We start from the raw sequence: 22987 nt of genomic DNA on the forward strand, positions 1-22987 counted from the left end.
ATTGTACTTATTGCACATTTCAGGAAGCGTGCTTGTGTAGTGTTATTAAAGTGATCCACTGTGCATACAATGTAATATATAAACATTTATTCAAAGCTGAAAGTTATTAGTAAGCCTTATAATGACATGAAAATCATCATTCATTTACAGGTTCCAGAATTTGAAACTTATATTTTTGTTGAGCTGTATGCTGTAAGCGCAGGAGCTGCTTTGAACAACAGTGCCAGATTTGCTTTTATAACTGTCCTGGAAAGTGATGCTCCTCATGGTTTGGTGTATTTTGCTCTGGGATCTCGATTTGCTGTTGCTTATAAGAAGACAGCTTTAATCAGTCTGCAAGTTCTTAGAGATTCTAGTACATCAGTAACCACAATGGTTACCTACAGTATGCAGGTAAGACATTATTATTTAATTTATTTTTATGTGTCTTTCTGATGTTTAGGAAAGCACAAACTTCCAGCTCTTCAGGGAGATAGTGAGAGGGTTCCCCTGGGAGAATGCCCTCAGGGACAAAGGAGTGGAATAGAGCTGACAGATCCTTAAGAAAGTCTTCCATAGAGCACAGGAGCTAGCAATCCCCAGGAGTAAGAAATCAGGCAATGAAGGCAGGAGACTGGCATTGCTGAGTCAGAACCTGCTGGTCAAACTAGAGGGGGAGAAACAAATGCACAAGCAGTTGAAGCATGGACAGGTGAGCTGGAAAGAGACTGGAGATAGACTGTGAATGTGTAAGGAAGGCCAAGGTGAAGCTGGAAGTGAACCAGGCAAGGGATATAAAAATAACAGGGTGGGCTTGTTAACCAGAAAGTTATGTTAACTAGAAAGAGAAGGTCAAAGAAGGTGTTTCCACCTGATAAACAATGCTGGGAAACTGGTAGCAACAGATTAACAAAAGGCTGATGGACTCAACTTTTTTTTGCCAGTCTTCTCTGGCAACATTTTTTCCTACACCTTTGTAGTGGGTAGACAGCAGGATGGGGCATGGGAGAGCAAGTCCCTCCCATGGTATGGGAAAATGGGTCAGGTTCGTGACTACATGAGGAAATTGAATGTTCACAGTTCTGTGGGACCTAAAGAGATGCATCCCAGAGTCCTGAGGGAATTGGTTGGTCTTGTTGCCAATACAGTATCCCTTGTTACTTGGAAAGTCTTGACAATCAGGTGAAATCCCTGGTGACTGGAAAAGGAGTATTACTATATCCATCTTTAAAAAGGGAAGAGTAGAAAGGAAGGGAACAATCAACCTGTTGGCCTCCCCTTTGTGCCTGGGAAGATCATGGAACAGATCCTCCCAGGAGCTCTGCTAAGGCATGTGGAGGACAGGGAGGAGCTTGGAGAGACCCAGCACAGCTTCACCAAGGGAAAATCTGTTTGACAACCTAGTGGGCTTCTCTGATGAGATGACTACATCAGAGTACAAGGGAAGAGTTACAGATGTCATTTATCTGGGCTTCCATAAAGCCTTTGACACATAACCCACAAGATCCTACTCTCTAAATTGGAGAGAAATGGGTTTCATGTTGTATTTGAATGGACTGTTATTTGATGGATAACAAAGTGGTTGGATGGTCACATCCAGAGGGCCGTAGTCAATGCCTCAGACTGTCAGTGACAAGTGGTGTCCCTCAGGATCTCTACTGGGACCAGTGTAATTTACTGCCTTCATTAATTACATAGACAAAGGGATCGGGTGCACCCTTAGGAAATTTGCAGAAGACACCAAGCTGAGGGGTGTGGTTGACGCTCCTGAAGGATGGAATGCCATCCAGAGGCACCAGGACAGGCTCAGGAAGTGGCCCTAGGGAATCTCATGAGGTTTAACAAGACCAAGTGCAAAGTGCTGCACTTGGGTCAGAGCAGCCCCCAGTACGGGCTGGGGGTGAACAGATCGAGAGCTGCCCTGCCCCGAAGGACATGGGGTGCTGGTGAGGGGCTGGACATGAGCCAGCCATGGGCACTTGCAGCCCAGAAAGCCAAATGCGTCCTGGGCTGCATGCAAAGCCCTGTGGGCAGCTTTGGAGGGAGGAGATTCTGCCCCTCTGCCCCACTCTGGTGACACCCCACCTGCAGAGCTGCCTCCAGCTCTGGGCTCCTCAGCACAGGAAGGACATGGAGCTGCTGGAGCAAGACAGGAGGAGGCCACTCAGTTCATCAGAGGGATGGAGCACCTCTGCTGTGAGGAATGCTGAGAGAATTGGGATTGATCAGCCAGGAGAAGAGGCAGCTTTGTGCTGACCCACTTGCAGCCTTCTAGTGCCTAAAGGAAGCCTATCTGAAAGTTGGAGAGGGACTTTTGGCAAGGGCACGTAGTGACAAGAGGGAATGGCTTAAAACTGAGAGACAGTAGGTTTAGATTAAATATCAGGAAGAAATTCTTTACTGTGAGGGTGGTGAGGCACTGGCAAGAGAAGCTGTGGATGCCACATCCCTGTCAGTGTTCAAGGTCAGGTTCAATGGAGCTCTGAGCAATCTGGTCTGGTGAAAGTTGTCTCTGTCCACTGCAGGGGCTTTGGAACTAGATGATCTTTAAGGTCCTTTTCAACCCAAACCATTCATAAAATCATGGCTTTTATGGTTCATTTTATAATTGAAATTAATTAAATAATAATAAATTAAATATTTGATTATTCTTTAAAGTAAATATCACTGTGATTAGCATTTTTTCAGGAAACAGTCAAACATTTGCTGAGCCTAGCTTCTTTGGTTTTCCATTTTTAAAAGAATTTTTTCTTATTGCATTGTTAAGAATATTTTTTTTAGCAATATCTTTCAGTGGTCTCAAAGATTATGGTCAGCTAGGCATCTAATATATTTTTTTCTTTGTTCTAAGGCTCTTGTGAGCCTTCAATTTTTGAGGCTTTTTCATCTGAAATTTTTATCCTGATGGTTGTATTTACAACATCCAGATAGCAGAACACTTGTTCTGTTAGGGTACAAAACTATTATTAGTACCAGAACCTATATAGGAAAAGAGAGAGGAATTATTCAAATTTTATTCAATATTCTTGGAGAACTAAACAAAAAAATTGTTCTTCTTATCAAAAATAGCATGTGCTAAAGTAAATTTTATCATCCCCATTGATTTTTTGTTGGATTATGCCCTTTATGTAAAATAAATGCCATAATCCAACAATTTTTAAGATGTTTACATCTGAAGCACAAGACTCTTGTAGCTGTTGACACTTTTTTCTCTTAATGCACACCTCACTCATTATTACTGCAGCTGTTGAAGTTTCTCCTTTAGCAGATTGCAAAAACACGATTCTTGCCATTTCCTTAGTATGTGTGAATCCACCATCAAGGCACAGGTTACAAGAGATGCTCTTTCAAGTTTACCATCATCAGTAGTTGGTCATTAGCCTGACCAACTTTGAATATTTGTGATTTTATGCCTAAAATCATTGTTTTGGGGGTGAATTATTATATACTTACCCTTTATAATAAACTTACCCTTTATAATAAAAGGTTCTGCATTCTGATGTTATATTGAATACATGTCTATTTTAACTATATAGGTTTACATTGTATTTCCATCCATTTATTATATAGTAATTGGCCAGTGTTTCAATTAGATTGTATGGTAACAAATTTTCACATTTATTCAACCTAAGAATTCACTATAATTTAGCTGTTAAATGGAAAAGAAATTGCTACTGTCCAGTGTATATTTAAGCTAAAATATAGTGGACAATCTCTTATCCAATTGTAATTTTTATAACCAACCTTCTTTAGACATTTTTTAGGTTTTGAGGGTGCATGGCCAAATACTAAAGTATTGGTATTATTAGGTGCTTTAAAATAAGAGGCCACAGCAGACAGGAAGGCAATAACTGGAAACTGATGTTTATATCTACCTACAAAGGTTTCTTAGACATTGTTCTTGTCACTAGTTCTTTTATTTCTGCTTATTTCCATTTCCTAGTGGGAAGGGATAAACAAAAGGAAACTTCCCCCTGGAATTTCCACAGGTGATATGATCATGTCTACTGCAATTTTGAACAGGTACAGGCTGCATTGACTTACCAGGTTCTCCAATGAACTCAGAAAATGCCTGATTTATTCCATAAATAAGCTCTACTAATAAAAGCTAAATAATTTCCAAAGGGGTCTAGTATTTCACAAATAAAAATCCTAATTTTATTCAGTAGGAGACCTTTACTTAGGAGTCAGTATATAAGCTGCCCTTATTAAATTAATATATACTTTTGAAGAAATAATACAGTTGAATTATAGCTCAGGTTAGTTTCCTCTTAAAGAAAGTTTATTATATAACCAGATGCAATGTCAAGGCTATGGCAAGTGACAAAAAGAACAAGACTTTGAAGAATGAAACAGTATCTGCAAACCTCATGGAAGGTAAAACCAGTGATGCTTCACAAGGAAATAAGGAATTACTGAATATATATATTCTATAGCATTTGCTTTGCCTTTGTATTAAATGGATTATTCATCTTTTAAGTATGTATTCTGGGACTGAAAATACCATGAATTGATATTGATTTGGACACAGATTTCCAAAACTTTTGCTTTACTTTTATTTAGTTTTCTACATATTTGTAATGCTTCTCTCTACCCTAAAGTGAGGGACTTTGTGCTGCAGTCATAGTTTTACATCAACCATTCTGGAATTCACACATGTGCTAACATTTCTGTAGTATTTATTCACACAGCAAGTTTTGTGGTTTTTGTTCTGGAAAAGAACGAAACCCTTTTTACTATTGACAATGCATAATTCTTCTCCTAGGTTTGATTGATTACTAATTCAGGGAGATAATTATTTTAAATGCAATAATTTCATCACTCATAGCTGCTTTTTGAAAGAGGACTTCTTTTTTACACATTTTGTTTTTAAAGTATGTTCTACAGCAGGTGGTTTTGAACAATTGCATCTATCATAATGCAATCTATTGCATCTACCTAAAACTCTTTCGGTTTGTTTTAAGGAACTACAAAAACCTGAACCTATTGGACGGACCTTCATATCTCCAGCTGTGGCAGGACAAGATTTTGCCAGGTCTGAAGGTTTATTGACTTTTGAACATGGACAGAGAAATGCATTCCTGGATGTGACCCTGACTCCAAAGACAGGATCTTTAAACCCATTTCCTAAACGTTTCCAGGTTGTACTTTCTAATCCCACAGGTGGTGCCAGGATAGATGATGTGTATGGTATTTCTAACATCACCATTCTCTCAGATTTGGACTCCTTGCCAGTTTGGGGACTGATTGATCAACTGCATCAGCCTCTTGATGATGCCATTTTATACAGGATCCTTCAGAATCTGAATGTCAAAGTGGCTACAGAAACTACAGAAGAGCAACTTACCGCTGTGGTGCATATAATAGATAAGGTAAACACATCCTGTTTGTTCTTAAATGACTAATGACATTAATTAGAGTATAATAACACAACAAAACACATAAACACACATATATATACATATACATACATACATACATATATATCTACATATATATATATATAAAGGCAGATCACATCCACAGCAGTGACTCAGAAGCACAGACTGTAAAAGTGGAAATTGGGAAGCCCCACAATCAAGGAAGGAGTTTGTCTACCACTAGTTAGGAGGTGGCAAGAAATCAGAAATCAAATAGGTTGAAATGAGCAACTAGTATTAATTTTGCATACATACTTGTAGCTCTAGATTTTCTACTGTGCAATTTTCCTTTTGGTGCTGCAGTTTCATAGAGCTTATTATGTTTCCTTGACTCTTGGATCACACCTTTGTTGCTTTTAGGCCTGGCACAATCCCTGCTCCTATCTATACAGCAGACTGCAGTCAACACACAAGCAAATCCTACTTGGGCCAGCTGGAGTCTACTGTAGTCAAACCAAGCATCAGTCTTTTTTCCTCCAGTAGCTTAGGGAATTGGGTTCTAAGGGTAGCTGAGTGCTTAAGCATTGCTCTAATTTCTATGAAAATTATGGATTAGTTTTATGGCATTCTGTCTCTTCTGGACTCTTGGAATAATGCATAGAAGCTGGAAAATTTCTAAATATCTAGATACAAAGCATTATTACAAACCCATTCATTTTTGATTGCTGCCACAAAGAAAATGGAGAAAATAATTTAAAAACTTCTAGGATTCAAAAATCTTTGGTTTGTGAAAGAATCATTTCTTTAATGATTATTAAAGAAATCCTTTCTTTAATAATCAAATCCCCTAGTAAGCATATCTTTATGTAGTTTTGACAGACTGTGTCTTATGCCTTGGAAACTCCTATGTGATCAGGAGTTGGGAAAAATATTCTGAACTTTTAGTTTGAATATTGAAATCCCAGAGAAGATACCAGTAAACTATTGAACATGAGGAAATGTTACAAGCAGATTCCTTTGTGTAAAATTTTATTTGATTTCTTCTCCTCTCATTAGGTTACAGGTGTAGGTGAAGAACTGTTACTCACTGATAAAAGTAGAAGTCTATTCTATGAGATACTCTGTGCTCTGGCTAGTCCAAAACGCAAGGACACACAAGGATATAGCCTGCTTGCTGAGGTGACTGAGAAGTTTGCTTTTTCTCTGTTGACTGGGATAAAGTGTGGATCACCAGGAGAAAGGTTAGTAAGCTTGAATTCATAATATGTTTTGTAAATACACAACAATTTACCAATATAGAAAATCTAAATTATATTTTCAGAAAAGGAACTTATCTCCTATCTAGTATGTTACCCATATGTGAATGTATTTTTACAGTGTCATAATCTTGCAAAGCATTGTGTCACATTGCCAGTACATATAGGGCTTTGTAAGTCTGGGTGTAACACATAACTGTTACTTTGGTATGGATTAGATGTGGGAATATGAGTCAGGAGAACTGATATGTATTGATGCACCTCTAGCTCAAATATTGCCTGGAAAAGTATGCATTATTCTTGCTAAAAAAATAATATGTGATTGTATGGTGCAGAGCTATGTTCTAAGCCTTAGATGAAAGTTGACAACCCAAAATTTCTACTGGCATTTTTTAATTTGTATGTTCTTGGTTTTGCTCACTTGAACATTGTTTTAAAATGTTTAAAGCTACTCGTAGTTTTAAATTGCTAGTTTTGTCTCCAAGAGCATAATAGCCTCATCAAGCTAATGGGCAGGAGAAATAGATGACTGAGAGATCGATTATTCTTTTTCATGAAACAGGTGGTTTTAAACACTTTGTTTCCCCATTGGGGATCTAATAAACAGCTGGTGGTGGAATGTGTGTTCAGTGTTTGGAACTTAAAAGTTAAAATTCTTTATTCCATGCATTTTGCATCATCTGTTGGGAAAAAAAATAATGCAACATGATCCATTTTAATGCCTCCCCTGTTTTTTAGACTCAGTTCTACATCAAGTTGTATCAATGAGTGTTTTGATAAGCTAATTCACTATGGAAAGGTTTTAGTTGCAGGTCATAAGGAGCAAGTCCCAGAGAAGAAATGAAGATGCTGAAATATGTAAAAAATTCAGCTTTTTTTTTTCCTCAGAAACTGAAACAGTGTGCCAATTAAATATGACAAGTCTAAAAATGAAGAATTAATAAAATACTAACAAATCACAAATACATTTTAGTCATCATGTGATAAATAGTGAAGCTTGAAGCTTACCAGCCTTATTGCTTTTCCATTTCCACAGAGGCAAAAATATCCTTGACAGCTGCCCTTATATTGCAATAATGGCTCACAACTGGTATCCTCAGCAAATCAATGGACATAGATTTAATGGAAAAGATGGAGATTCTATTCAAGTACCTGAACATCTACTAGAAGTCTCTGTAGTATTACCATCTCCCAAAGAAGAGAACTGTGAATCTGTACAGTTCACAGAATACAGCAGTCAGCAGTGGTTCCTTACTGGAGATAAAGAACTTGCCCTGAAGAACAAGGTTTGAGGATAATGCAATTTTTTTTGCAAGAATTAGTTTTAATCTAGATATTGCTCAAAACATAATAAGTGTTTCATGGTTGTCTCTGATTAAAATGAGCACTGTGTTGAATCTTATTATTAAATATATCTTTACATTGCACATGTTGTTTCAGGTTCTTTCTCTGAGCTTGAAGGGTCAGAGTTCACAACCTTTGAAAGATAATAGTGAAGTAATTTATCGTATTTATGCTGAAGGAAGTCGGATTGTTCCACAGAAGTCTCTGTGTCTCCTCTGGAATCAAGCTGCTGAAAGGTTATTTTATTATTGTCTTTAGTTTTACATTTTCTACCATGAATCTATGTATTTGTGTGAAATGTGATAATGCCAATTAAATAATTTGCAAATATAAAATTGATACATTTAATGTCTTTTTAATTTTTCTGACCATTTTACCAGTACATAAAATATTTTTTATAATAAAATGAGTAGTTATTCTATCTCAGATAATTCTCAGACTCCACCCTTTTTTCATCAAAGTACTATTTAGATTGCACAATGATGCATTAGGTTACAGTGATTAAGGCCATAAATCTAGAATTGCATCAATGAATGTGTTAATGACTTGGAGATAGTAGCGTTCTGTATCCTGTTGAAGTCTAGTTGATTTAGATTTAATTTCATTAGACCAACTGGATGATATCAGCCTGCTATTGATACAAACTATTTGTTTTCAGGAGTAAATGCACCACAATCTACCTGTATGCTCTCCTTTTATCTATGCACAAATTCCAGTAGAAATGGCTTAGGCTATCACCTGTGGTATGCCTTATCCTTTTTCCAAACCTCTTCAGCAATATGGAAAAAAACTCAACAAAAACTAAAGAACAAAAAAACCACCTGAATTTTAGTTTCAAACCAAAAAAGAGCAGTATAAAATGTTCTCCATAACAGGATAAGGTGTTGAGCAAATAAATTAACTATTTGAAAAGTCAGACAGACCTAGAAATCTAGCAGAAATTTTAAAACATGGCCACAAAAATTTGCTAGTGAAAAATAGTTAATTTCAATACATTTACAAAAATTAAAAAAAAAAAAACATGAAAACCAACATTTTAATATCATGTAAATGTGCTTTTCTGAGCACTGCACATGATAGACTACAGAAAACACCTCTGCAGTAATTTAGGGAAGTTGGTATTCCAGGAATACAAAAAAAATTTTTAAGCCTGCTTAAAGTGTGAATTACGCAAGTCCATTTCCAATTTTGTGAAATTTGTTTTGCAGCTGGCTGTCTGATAGCGGGTTCTGCAAAGTGGTTGATGACACATCAGATTATGTGGAATGCTCCTGTTCTCATATGTCCGTTTATGCAGTTTATGCCCAAACAGATAACTTGTCTTCATACAACGAGGCTTTTTTTTCTTCTGGATTCATCTGTATTTCAGGTCAGTTCATTTAAGACAGTTTGCTTATTAATAACAACTGATGACCAGTAAAACTAGTTGATTGATTATTAACATTTTTGGTAGCTGATGACAATCTTTTTAATTAGTGTAATATTGAATGAATGTTAACTAACTTCATGTTATTAGAGGTGCCGTCTTGTCTGGTATTTGCACAATGACAAATTTTGCCGCTGGAAAAAAATGTGAGGCATGGAAATATCACAGAATCAACTAAGTTGGAAAAGATTTTTGAGGTCATCGAGTTCAACCTATGAGCTAACAACACCTTGCCAACTAGATGATGGCTCTGGGTGCCACATCCAGTCTTTCTTAAACACATCAAGGGTGGTGATTCCACCACCTCCCTGGGCAGCCCATTCGCATCCCTGCTGGCTCATATTTTGGCACATAGGGGCAGCCTGCTCCTGTGCCTTCAAGATTTTTTTCTTGAAGTATGTCCACTTTCCTGGATCCCTTTGCTTTTGATGGCTGTTTCCCAAGGTACTCTCCTAAAAAGCCTCCTGAATTCCACCCTCTGGAAGTCTTGTGTAGAAGTTTTATTGAAGTTTCAATATCCTTGTTTCACTGAATATTAAGAACTCTATTATTTCATGGTCACTGTGCCCCAGATGGCCTCTGACTCCCATATCTCCCAGCAGCTCCTCTCTGTTTGCAAACAGCAGGTCTAGCAGAGCCCCACTCCTGGCAGGCTCACTCACCATCTGTGGCAAGAAGCTCTCCTCTATACACTCCAAGAACCTCTACACTGCCTCTTTTCCACCGTGTTGAGTTCCCAGCAGATACCTGGCAGGTTAAATGTCCTACAGGAACAAGGGCTGGCAATCTTGAAACATCCTCCAGCTGCCTATACAATAATTCATCCATCTCGTCATCCTGACTGGGTGGTCTGTAGGAGACTCCCACCAGGATGTCAGCCTTGACGGCCTTTCTCTGATTCTTACCCATGGCACTTGATCTTACTGTCATTAATTTCAAGTCCCATGGTGTCCAGATCCTCCCTAACATACAGAGCCGCCCCTCCACTCTTCTCCCTCTCCTGTCTCTTGTGAAGAGCTTGTAGCCATCCACTGCAGTGCTCCAGTCCTGCAAGTCATCCCACCACATTTCTGTGATGGTGACTCTGCCATCGCTTTCCTGCTGTGCCGTGGCTTCCAGCCCCTTGTTTGTAACCCACACTGCAAGCATCAGTGTCCACGCACTTCTGACTGTGGCTTACCACCCTTGGGCTCACCTCTGGAGTGCCTGGTTTCATCCCCTTCCTCCTTCAAACCGAGTTTAAAGCGTTCTCAGTCAGCCCTGCCAACTCATGGGCTAGAATCCTTTTGCCCTTGTTGAACAGATGGAGCCCATCTGACTCAAGCAGGCCTAGTGCTGTGAAAATTGCCCATGGTAGAAAAACCAAAATTCCTCTGATGGCACCAGCCCTTAAGCAGCCATTCCATGATAATGTGGGTTTTCCTATTCCTTTTATTTTTCATCCCTGCTCCTGAAGGAACTGAGCAGAACCACACCTGTGCTCCTGCCCCATCAACCAATCAATCCAGAGCCCTGATGTCCTTTCAAATGACCTGGTACCCTTCTTGTCATCACTGCCAACCTGGATGAGCAGCAGCGGGTAATAATCAGAGGGATGAATTAGTTCCGGGAATCTCCTGCTGATATCCCACACCTGGGCCCCAGGAAAGCAGCAGACTTCCCTGTGGAATGGGTCTGGGTGACATACAGGGCCCTCAGCTCCCCTTAGGTGATGAACTTTTCACACTACTCTTCTTCTATTCTTAATTTCCTGAGGTTGTGATCCATCTGACAGACAAAGTGCACCTGGGACACACTCCAGATGTTTTTATTAACCATCATCTGCCTGAGTCTCTGGACCCAGGGCCTTGTACCTATTCTGTAAGGGCACCTGGGAAAGTGATGGGGGTCAGGAGGGAATTTTGCTACCTCTCTGAGTAGGTACCCATTTCCATTCCCCCCGCCAGCTAGGTCTCCTCCTTCTGCCTGATGGTAAGAGGGACGGGCTCCTCTGACTCCTGCCAAGCTTCTCTCAGGTTGCAAGGCTGTAACTCCACAAGTCGATTTCTCTTTTTGCTCTCCCTAATAGTCCTTAGCCTTTCTACCTCTTGCTTAAGCTCTGCTACCTGACAGAGCAGATCATTCACCAGCTCACACCACGCACAGGTGCCTTTAGCACTGTGCTGTGATACTGCCGTGCAGCCGCGGATCTGGACAGCTGTGTCCTTCCTGGCGGGTTCTCTTTGGGCTTAGCAGTTTTGCTGGCAGCAGCAGCAAATGGCTTTTGACCATTTGTAAACCACTACTGGATCTAGTCAAGTTGGTAGAAAAAAACCAAAAAAACCAAATATCCCAACCAAAAGACACCCATCTTACACAACCCACCACCAGGAGCTGGGAGAGCAGCTGCATCCCACCTGTACAAACTGCTGTACCATGCTCTCACTGCTGTGCCGTGCCCCTGCTTGCCTGGTCTGGCTCAACTCACTCCCTAGAGCAATTTAAATCTCCTACATGTGATCCTGGCATATCCCTTGCTTGCCTGATTGGCTGTCTCTTAGGGATGATTTATTGAAAAGAGATAATATGTCATTCATCTGGGGGAAGAAACTTAAAAATCCTAAATTCATCTGTGTTTCTAGCAGGAGTACTGTAATCCTCTTTGTCAAATTTCTTTGACAATTTTACCTGGAATTTACACTCAGAAATGATAACTCGGGAGATAGATTCCATTACACTCTGCTGCCTTACTGCTGCCCAAGATCTTGGGAAAAAACCCTAAGAGTTTACCTATAATTAACATGACTCTTCATTAGCAGCTTCAGCAGCATAAATCACAAAATGTGAAGTAAGAAGCAGGGGATCTAAGTTCAGAAATCAACTTGGCTTCTGAAGGAGCCTTTCAGATTGCAGCTGGTTTACTATTATGTTGCAGCAATCACAAAGAAAAGTAAATTTTCTCAGAACCACAGAATTATTTAGGTTGGAAATGAACTCTTGCATTTATGGGCGCTAAAAGCAATGGGCTTATTAAGGAAATATGCTAAATGGAATTCTTGACTAATTTAACCCCCTTAAATGGTGGTCTAGTTGCGCTTCTTGTGAGGTTTATGACTTCTACATTAGATCATCACTATATGAGTAACAAAAATTGTGTAAGCAGCTAAATCACCTATTTACCCCTTCTAAGCAAACTGCTCTAACAGATTAAATCTAGGCTCCTTAATGTTTTTAAAATGTCAGCCAAAGAAAATAAAGGCAAAGAAAGAGGAAAGACCTCTCCATTTTTTACCTGCTCCACACAAATTGATTTATATTTTATTTGGTTGTGTTTGACAATAAAAAAAGGAGATTTTAGCACACAAAACTAAGCAGATTTTAAAATACAGTTGCTGGATTACAGAGAAAAAACAAGTAAGTTGGAGAAACAAAATGCTGTAAAATGCAAAATGCTATAGAAACTGAAGGAAAAAAATATGCAAAAGCTTAGAAAACATTTTACTGAATTGGAATCAACAAAGATGCAGATCATTGTTCAGAACTAGTCACTGACAGTATATGTCATAAAAATGTTTTTTAAAAATAAAAGTAGTTTAGCTTGGTTAAGGGTTTATTGTGAACTTGAGGCAAATGCTTTCCAATGCCTTTTAGTTTTTTAGCCATTTGAATATGTTTACTTGTGTGATGATACAGATTACTAGATTTAAATGAATGTTTTAAGTAACAAATTGTTTAGGAGTGATAAGGATATTTTTCATATATCTTGTCATTTCCATTTGGGTGTGAATAGAATATTAAAAAAAAGAAGAAGAATAAAATAGAATATTATAAAAAAGAAGAATATTTAAAATAAAGAGAGAGAGACCATGTAGATGGTCATGTAAATATCACTAAGTAATTTTGAAATACTTAGATATAATACTTTTACCAATTATTTATTTTACTTATCTCTTACAAATACTGGTAGCTGAAAAAATAGTCAATCTCAAGACCGACCTAAGAGATCTGCCTTAATTACCCAAAATCCTGCCCTGACTGAAGTGTCAAAGTGCACAATTAACTCCCATTAATTCTGAGATTTAGCAGTGTTTTTCCTGGTGGCTTAACTTTCCTAGAATCCTTTTCACAGGAACTACTCACTGGTAGGAAAGAGGCCCTTGTTGTGTTCATATTTACAATTAATTAGTGAAACAAAAAGTGGTGTCATTTCTACTGCTATAACAAATTTCTATGCTTAACACAGATGAAATAGGAGACTGGCATTTAGAAGATTATAACTATCTGTTATAATAGTGCTACCAAACAGAGGCATTTTTTATGCAACTGTTTCTAAAAAGGTTTTTTGGAAGCACTAATATGAACACTGAACTGTTACCTTTGCTTTGAATATAACTATTATTATAATCACCCATGACATGCAGAATGGGACACCAAAGAAATGCTTTTCAAAAATTGCTTGCTTACATTATGAAATTATTTTAGCTTCCAAGCCTATGGGAATATTAAATACATTTTAGTACTTGAAATAAACTCATGAGTGATCCCAGAGTGGACCAAAATGATCATACTCTCCCTGCAAGGTTTGTTTGGTTGGGGTTTTTTAGGAAATCTGCACCTTTGAGAAATATCTGCTGGATAACATAGCACAGTTTATTAGTCTAAACTTAAATATGCCTTATTTTTTGAAACTTTTTTCATTATCATTTCTGTGTAGGTTTCACTTTGGCTATCATCTCCCACCTTTTCTGCACCAGGTGTGCCATGTTTGCAGCTAAACTTCTTACTCATATGATGGCTGCTTGTTTGGGTACTCAGGTAAGAAAAAAGGCTGAAATCTCAAAATGTAGAGTAAGTACATGTTTGCTTTCCTTTTCTTCACTTTCATGGCTGTGTATGAACAGACCTTCTTCAGTGTAACTGTTTTTGGAAAGCATAAAGTTTCAACATATGACACCTAAAATTAATGCAATATTCATGTGCTGTGTGGGAAATTCAAGTGAAATTACACACTGTCTGAGAATATTTAATGAAAACTAATGGATGATATAGCAATGTGAGAAGATATTCCATGTCTGGAATGCTGTGCTCAATTCTAACTTTTGAAGGATTTTGAAAGTTATTGTCTGTTTGGGCCCACAGGCTTTTCTGTCTGTGACCTGTTTTTTTGTTTAAATACTCTACATATTGACTTGTATTTAAATACTCTACATATTAACTTGTATTATCTCTGAAGAATAATTCCTGAAAATAGTTCCATGTTGTGTGTAAATGTAATAATTTTAATTACAGCGGTGCAATTTGTATGGTTCTAAGTAATTTTGTCATTCATCCTCAATCTTTGAAATACATCATTCTTCTGATCTCTTTTCCTTTGCCATGCAAAGATTTTAAAAGTTTAAACCAAGATTTTTGAAAGAGGATTTTAGCAGGGTAACTGCTTAGCTAGTGAGCTAGTTTGGAGAAGAAGTAAAGACTGTTTGGCAACAGTTTTGTCAGATAAAGGAAGGTGATTTTTAGTCAAGAGTGAAAAGAGAGTGTTTGACAAGGGAGAACTGAATTACTGTACTAGCTATTCTGAACAGCTCAAAGAAAATCTTTGCACAGTTACCTGTGTTGTGATATGTTGGCCTATAGTGAACTTGCCTGATTATGTAGTAAAAATTTGACAACTCTAGGTAGATGATGTATGTACAGCTGTAGCTACATACAAGCATTTGGTTACTATACATATGATAAGAAATTCACAATGTAATTGAAAATTTCATGAGTTTGCTAACCAATGATTCTGTACATTTAAGACAATTTTAACTGCAAACTTACTGCATGAAAATCAGCTCTTCATAGTTTAAATACAAGGAAAATGTTAGTACTTTCCATTTCTATCTACTAACCTTTTTATTAGACACTGGATTTGTAACTATTAGCTCTCAGGCGAGTCTAGAGAATGAAGGAAGCTTGTGTTTCTCTGTGTTTATATTTTTATGAGAAAAAAATCAAAACAAAACAACACCCCTGCCCCCCCCCCCCCCCCCCGCCCCCCCTCCAAAAAACCAAAAACAACCAACTGGGAAGTTTTTTGTGACAGTTCCAGTGTTTCATATATACAGAAATAATTAGTTTTTCTCTAATATCTGCTCTAGGTGTTTATTAGGTTTGTAATTTTGAGATTCTTTTTAAATTGCTATCAGTGCGCTTGTCTGTAGATGGCAGTCAAATCTTCTCAGCGCATTGCTCAGAAACTTGCTGTTCCAAGGCTGTGCTGCTTTGTAGTTTCTCACAAAGCTTCATTTCTCCATCAGTGATGGGGAATGATGATTCAAACATTCAAGATGCATTTCATTCTTGGAGTATCCAGGGCTGCCAGCATTAATGGAGCACTTGTAAATCATTCAAGAGTAGATGTTTCCCCGTGTGTTTGATGGAGCTCATTGGAAAAACATAAAAGCCTAGATATTTATAAAACATTTTTATTCCTTTCAAGCAGAAGTTCATGTAACAATACCCTAAATACACAAAGAAAAAAATTTCTGGGCTGAGATTTTCAGTTTTGGAGTAAATTTAGGTGAATTTTTTGAGTATTCAAAAAAATTGAAGTAGTATGAGAACATACTTCAAAATAACTGTCATACTAGTCAATAATTTTTTTCTTTTCAGAGCTATAAACCTAGATTACAATCTTAATAGGAACAATTGTTATGCCTACCTTGCTTTGCCTTAGAATTCCCAGGCAGAATGCATGAATAAGCACTTTGTACATGGCTTGTTTGTGTATACTCTGCTTGATGCATCTTGTCCACATTAAACTTCAGGGGCCATTTCCAGAGTACATGCTGAGTATTAGAAATAACATGAATGTACACTAAATTCTCTGTTTAGACTTCTTGTGAGTGCACTGTTGAGCTGCTTTCCCTATATGCAGTAGCCACTTCTCTGGAATATCTGAAGATTCATAGACTACTTACAGCAATTGCTGTGTACAAATGGCCTTCCATTCTTATGGCCAGCAAAGCAAAATTGAAGTCCAGTCAAATAGAAAAAAACCTGTGTCATCCTATTTTTGTCAAACAAAAAATTAGTATTTTCTAATTTATCCTGTCCTCAAGCTTGTTATACACTACTATGATGCACTAAGCATCATCACCCGTCACTGCAATAACTGCCAAACTGGCTAGGTCAAGTTGATCCTGGCACTGACTTTGATGGAAATGCATGATGAAGAATTTTGTTACTCTGTTTAAATATTTCAAAATTGTGTTATTCAACCTGAGCAGAAATTCAAACACACAGTTATGTTTTTCAAGAAGCAATAGTGCATACCATCTTCTTTTAAAGAAATTGCTAAACATTTATTTAAAAATTATAATCTGCATTCTTGGTAGAACTGTTGCTTTATTATTTGTACTCTTACAGATTTGGACAGTTCTGCCCGAAGATAAATTTTAAAGATGCGATAAAATATCCAAGAGATGATGAAGGAGCAGGATATGAATGAATGAATGAATGAATGAATGAATGAATGATCATAAGAGCCTGTAGCTTCTGCTATGATAAGAAAGTGAAACTTTACAGAAAGAGTGAAATGGTGCTTCAGCTGTACTGTTTTAATCTTAACTCCTCTCTTCCAAAATAAGGAAATTCTTATTTTCCCCTATACAAAATCAAAGCTCAAATGAAATTGACATATATACCTGGATAGGGGGAGCTTGCAAAGCATGTTCCAAAATGAGATTTCTATAGTGATTCTTTATACCATCCACCACAGAGACAGTTTGTGACAGTGAGTGACTAAGTGCCTGTCCCTCTCCTGGCAGTAGAGAAAAGTTTTGATTTTAATTCAGTCTTCCCCTATGGTAAGCCTGAGCCTTTTAGTCAGCTCCTGGGAAGTCCTAGTTAAAGGACTGTTTCTGAAGAAGCTGAGAGGTACAGAGTTCCACTAAACTCCAGGTCCATATGAAATATGAAAGTTCTATGGAACAGCAAGCAACAAATATTTGTATGCATTGCTTTAAAGTTAGAGCCCAGTTTCCCAGAGTAAGAGAGTTTGTCTTTGAGGAAAACTAGGCCTAAAATTTCCTTGCTCTTGATTTCCTTGCTGTAACCTGACAGCAGCAAATAACGCTGATGAGATACCAACAATTCTGACTTGCAAGATTTGAGAGGAAATAGAAAAGAACTGTATACAGTGATCCAGAATTGGTGCTCATTTTAGAAATTTGGCTCCATGCTAATGTGTTTTGTTCTGTTGCTTTGTGATTTGAAATATTTCAGTAAGAATTGTGAGTCCTATGTAGTCTTCTTCCACCCTTGTTGTCAGTGTTCCTATCTTTGGGATAATAAAGTCTAACATTTCTCATTTATAGAAGGAAAGGTTCTACAGATGTCACTAAGAATGGAAAGTGGAAAAGATTTTCACTTCTGTTGGAGTATTGGAAAGCACAGCTAGCTGAGGCACTTGTTTGGTATGTCAGAAGGGGAAGGTGTGTCAGTAAAAATGTTCATGTGGATAAGCTGCTTTCACCAGTTCCCTGCATAACATTTGTATCACAGTAAATAAATTTTATTTACTTTATAACAGTCATACTGTACCAGGGGATACAATCAATGTTCCCCTCTCCTTCTGAAAACATGGTCCCCTGTAATACTGCAGACACTGACTCCTGGATTCTTGCCTATTTTTTTGTTACCATTGCAAAAATTAGGACCTAACCCTTTTCTCCAGGGACTATTTTCCTAGGTTTCAAACTGACTTATTTAATTATTTACTAGTTATCAATTATGTACTAGTTATTATTAAACTGACTTATTTACTTATATACTAATTATTACTGATTTCAGTAATTCCTACCAAGTCAGAGCACAGTTCATGCAGCTTCTTTCAGAAACAGTTTCAATCTAATCATAAGTAGAACTATTTGGGAATGGGATTTAAATAAAAGACAATTTCATTCAACATAAATTGAATGCTTTTATAGCAAAGGAATACATTTTATGATCAATGAGGATATGTGAGCCAATTACTCCAAATTTCTATTTTTGAGTCTGCAATATCCAAGAAGAATCAGTCAAAGCTGGAGCTAATCAGAGATTTTTAGTAGAAGAAATTGTAATCTATATCAAGATTTCAATAATTTTGTAAGTTATATACATTGATCATGTATATATGCAGATATTTAAAGATGCTGGATGAATAGATAGATAGACAGACAGAGAGATAGATTGATTGATCGATTTCAGGTGTCCTTGGGTGTTAGATAAGGTGTATGAGGTCCTTCAGAATCTGAGAGTCAAGAAATCCTTACGTGGAGAAGTGGACTACTCAATCATTAGAATATATATTATGCACAATTCAACAGTGAGGAAGGACTGCTACCACACAACAACAGCAGATCATTCCTTGATCACTCGGATTTCTCGTTGGGAGCAGACTACTCATTGAACTCCTAATTGCAGAATATTTCCCTTTTCTCCAGCAGAGGGAGTCAATTTACCTGTGAGTTCCATCAAGTGCCGAGTTGCCACAGCTTCAAGAGATTTGATGGGATGATACCGTCTTTAGATACTTAGAGCGAAAGCTCAGACAAAAGTAAAAGGTTCTGCAAATGCTCTAGGAGTTATCTTCTCGGTCTCTGTCTAGGGAATGAGGAGATGTAGAAGCAGCTGAAAAACTTTAGAGTAGTAGTTGTGGCCAAGTAAATGAGTGTAAGAAATAAATAGGAAATATTCAATTTAAATTTTATGCTGTTTGTTTTTATCTGCCAACAGAGGATTTTGGTGTTTTGCTGATAATCTAGCACTATGGAAGTACCCATATATTTTTACTTTTGCTACTTGTAGGGATTTTACTTACACCACCCTTGTTCATTTTTCTCATGTTCAGCCCCATGTAGTGTTATACACAAGCTGTTAGGGTTTTTTTATAGATTATCTCCCAGAATTTGCCAGAACTCAGATATATGAGCAATGCTATAACATATGTTAGAATGCTGCCACATTACCTCACACCTCCTGTCCGCACTACAAACATTTTATCACTTGAGGTATAAGAATATGAGATTTGTATCAGCTAATGCCTTCCAGCTCTTTTTAATTATTCTCTCCTTTTCCCCAACATCGTAAGCAGTTGGGGACCACACACACAGCAGAACAGATAGAAACATTCCCAGGTTGCCTATTCGCTGCTGTTCTTGGTGTCTTTCTGTGAAGCAGGTTATACTGCTGCCTCTCTCTATTTCATGCTTCATTGTGATTTTTCAACTCTTTCTCCCATTTTATGCCTCCTTTCTTCATCTGCCTTTGTTCTGTACTCTCATATGTGCCATTCTGATTTAATAAAAAAGTAGTTATCTATCACTTCTCCTAATTAGCAAATCTTCTGTTGCTTTTTTCCCTGGTGAAGGCTGATGGAGAGAAGGACAGCACCAGTTGCTGTTACCCATAAATTCAGGCCATAGCAACAGCTGTGCTGTATAATTATGAAGTTTCCAAAATATTCTCAATTTAGCTTATATTTCAGAGGAAAAAATCTATAGGGTTTTATGAGCAAAAGAACATCAATAGTTTTCTTTACAGCTAATTAAAATTATACTAGCCATTGAAACTTTAAGTTCTGTTCTTTCTCCAGTACTGTCACTTTGCATGCAAGAAAGTTTCAAAGGGGTCTTTTTTCCCATTTTGACAGTTTTCTCATTACCTGCTTCATAACTTTAAGGCTGCTCAATTCCATACAAAGTAGATTCACAAATCCTTTTCAGGACTTAATTGGATTTGTGTAGACATGAAACCAGAGCCTGACCCTGCCAGATTCATATGGCAAGTTTACTTTTAAGTGTACTAGAGTTCTGATTTCTTTTGAAAATAACTGAATATTATTTTCATAAATATCAGCTTACAATTAATGATTATGGTTAACTTATGGTTGTGGTTAACTATGATTAAATGCTTTTGAATAATGCCTAATTTAATAATGCTTAATGCTTAAAAATTTTTTTATAGTTTAATCAGTAGGCTGTGGTTGAATTTTACATGCTGGTGGATCTGATTTTGTTCCCATGGTCATTTTTCCCTGTTTGTATAGAAAGTACCTTTTGAAAATGATGTTATAGAGATTTATAAGAATTAAACAAACAGATTATAACATGACAGACTTTTTTACTTTTTATTTTTAAGATATGTCAACCTTTTAAAATATAATTTGAAAGAAATACACTAATAGTAATGTAGATCTGATTAGATTCTGAAAAATTATAATGAAAACCTCAAATGCTTGGAATAACAATGAATAATCAGTGACATTATTAAAAAAGAGTTTGGGATGTATATTAGCCAGAGGTAGAAGCCAGAATCATATAACTTATATGTTCATATGCCAAAAAAAACCCCCAAACTGTGTTCAGCCATGAAAAAAGGTTTAGAAAACCATGATGCTATATTTCCATGTTTCCATTTCAAAAAAATGAAGAAACCAGGAAGCTTTTTTGGGCAAAGATAGATTAATAGAAATCAACTAAGCACAAACCATGTGCATAATTAGAAATTAACATCTATAGTTGAAACATTTGCTGGGAATAGTAGAATTTTACGTGGGTCTCAGAGACCAGAGATGGGAGAAAGTGCACAGAAGATAATTAACTACATGGTTTTACTTGACAGCTGAAATGGGATAGGAATCTTCCCTTAGTCAATAATTGTGGACCAGCTGGCAAGAAGTAGCTTGGAAAGCAAAGCCATTCAAAGGCTAAAGATTGTTTGTCTGTGAGTAAACAAACAGAATTGAGTCAAATGACCTCCTAGCATGTCATTTACCCAGGGATACAAAATGTCTGTTCCACTCAAAGGACAAATATTCTGGTGAAACTCAGCCCTTTCCCCCTGCCCCTCCAGTATTTATCCCTGGGCCTTGCAGTCTCCAGAGACTTGTATTTTATTGTATCCTGCAGTAATTTTGGACAGATACTGCTCTTGTCTGTGGTGTGGTATAAAGCTGCACGTTGCAGGCAGTCCAAGCACAGGTCTTTCACCATTGTGTAGAAGCAGGTGGAAAGCAAGGGGCATGTAAATGTGCTCACTGTGTTATACAAGGTTAAGTGGCACCTCTTTACACAAGCTTTTAGGCCTCTTGTGCTCTATGGAATCCAGATTCAAATCAGGAAAATTCAGCCTTGAAAATAAGTGAGTAAGTAATTTGTGGTTTTGAGACCAAAATGAAAAGAAAAAATTCTCAAACAATAACTTCAATAACTGAAGCTTTGCTTTGACATAGGTGGCCTTTTATTTCTTTTTGATCTGTTCCTATAGTGAGAAAAAAGCTGGGAAGAGAGGAATCAAGTAGGCATACAATATGAATACATCCCATGAAGATGCATAGTCCTCTAAACCTAATATACAGAAGGGTTTTTTTTGTCTTCCCACCACCTCTTTCATAGGTGTGCATGACTCAGCACAACATAAATGAGAGACAGAGAAATATATAACTGAAAAGTACAGCTATAGACTTGTGTTCTAGATAAATTCATAATTAAAATTGGCTTATAGTTACTGCTATTTACTTCTGAAGTATTTTTAAAATATTGCAAACTGCACTTGAGTATAATTTGTGATCAATATACAGCAGCATACTTACAGACAACTGGAGACAGTTACGTGAACATTTTCAAAAGGTCTCCATGGGAGATAAAAGACAACTCTATAACAAAATCTATCTTCATGTTTAAATGTGTTCTTCAGTTGTCACAGATCCTGGCAGCCACTCACCTTTGAGCAGAGTTTTGGGTAGATGGGTAGTTAATGTGTTCCTAAACCCTGAACATTTGCCAAGTCATTAACTTATAGTGGTATACAGCATCCTACTCTTGACATGGGACAGGTTAAAGCAATATCCATATATTAATCTTTATATTTTTTATAAACTTGTACCTTGCCTTTAACTTTATGCAGACTGATATTTGGCATTAATATGTTGCAGCTCATTACTAACTCTTACCTGAGATCAGATGTGATGGCAACTAATCTTGTCAGGATAATTTTTATTCTGGGCATCTCAGCTTCCTACCTTTGAAGAACAAAAGCTTTCATGATATATTTGACAGTAAATGATAACTATTGTTAAAATATATCTTATTAACATCAGACCAATTTCTTAAAATCTTGTGTAAATGTGGTTTTACTGGAAAAGGAATGAAATAGAAGCACAAAAGGCAGTTGAATGAGAAGACTTTCATCATGTGATTAGTAAGTCTACAGCCTTAGCTATTCAGCCTCCTTCTTTGTTATAAAATTCTTTACATTATTGATCAAAAGGTCACACTTATTTTACTCTAACTTTATGGAATGTGTTCTAGGTTGAGTTTTTGTATTGGTTTAAAATGAAGCTAGCTTTGACACCTTTAGCATTTAGACTGAATTGTGTCCTTGTTCTATGCCTATATGCTCAGTACTGCAAAAGGATATTAGCAAAAGTGAATTTGCTGTTAATTGTGATAACAGATCATTCCTGACAAATGAAGCAAGTGCTGATTTTCTCCTTAAAAGCATGAGTGGAAAATTGGTCTTTTTATCAAAAGTACAGATAAGAAGTCACTCCTTAGAAATCCAGTAATAGGTGCAGGTGAGCTTGGCTAGCTCTGGCTGGAAGCAGAAGTCACTGG

The 22987-nt window shown here is 37.2% G+C and overlaps 1 protein-coding gene across 1 annotated transcript in view; it reads left to right on the forward strand.

Moving 5' to 3' along the window:
• Positions 1 to 22987, forward strand: part of ADGRV1 (adhesion G protein-coupled receptor V1) — a 271123-nt gene that overhangs the window by 116146 nt on the left and 131990 nt on the right. The window contains exons 78-84 of the mRNA XM_054283215.1: positions 151 to 393; positions 4944 to 5351; positions 6396 to 6580; positions 7632 to 7881; positions 8036 to 8175; positions 9148 to 9308; positions 14059 to 14159. Coding sequence (XP_054139190.1) covers positions 151 to 393; positions 4944 to 5351; positions 6396 to 6580; positions 7632 to 7881; positions 8036 to 8175; positions 9148 to 9308; positions 14059 to 14159 — 1488 coding nt within the window. The remainder of the gene's footprint in view (positions 1 to 150; positions 394 to 4943; positions 5352 to 6395; positions 6581 to 7631; positions 7882 to 8035; positions 8176 to 9147; positions 9309 to 14058; positions 14160 to 22987) is intronic.

The sequence above is a fragment of the Melozone crissalis genome, unplaced genomic scaffold, assembly GCF_028551555.1.
Source record: "Melozone crissalis strain CALT ecotype California unplaced genomic scaffold, PUWL_Pcris_2 ptg000036l_1, whole genome shotgun sequence".
Lineage (NCBI taxonomy): Eukaryota > Metazoa > Chordata > Aves > Passeriformes > Passerellidae > Melozone > Melozone crissalis.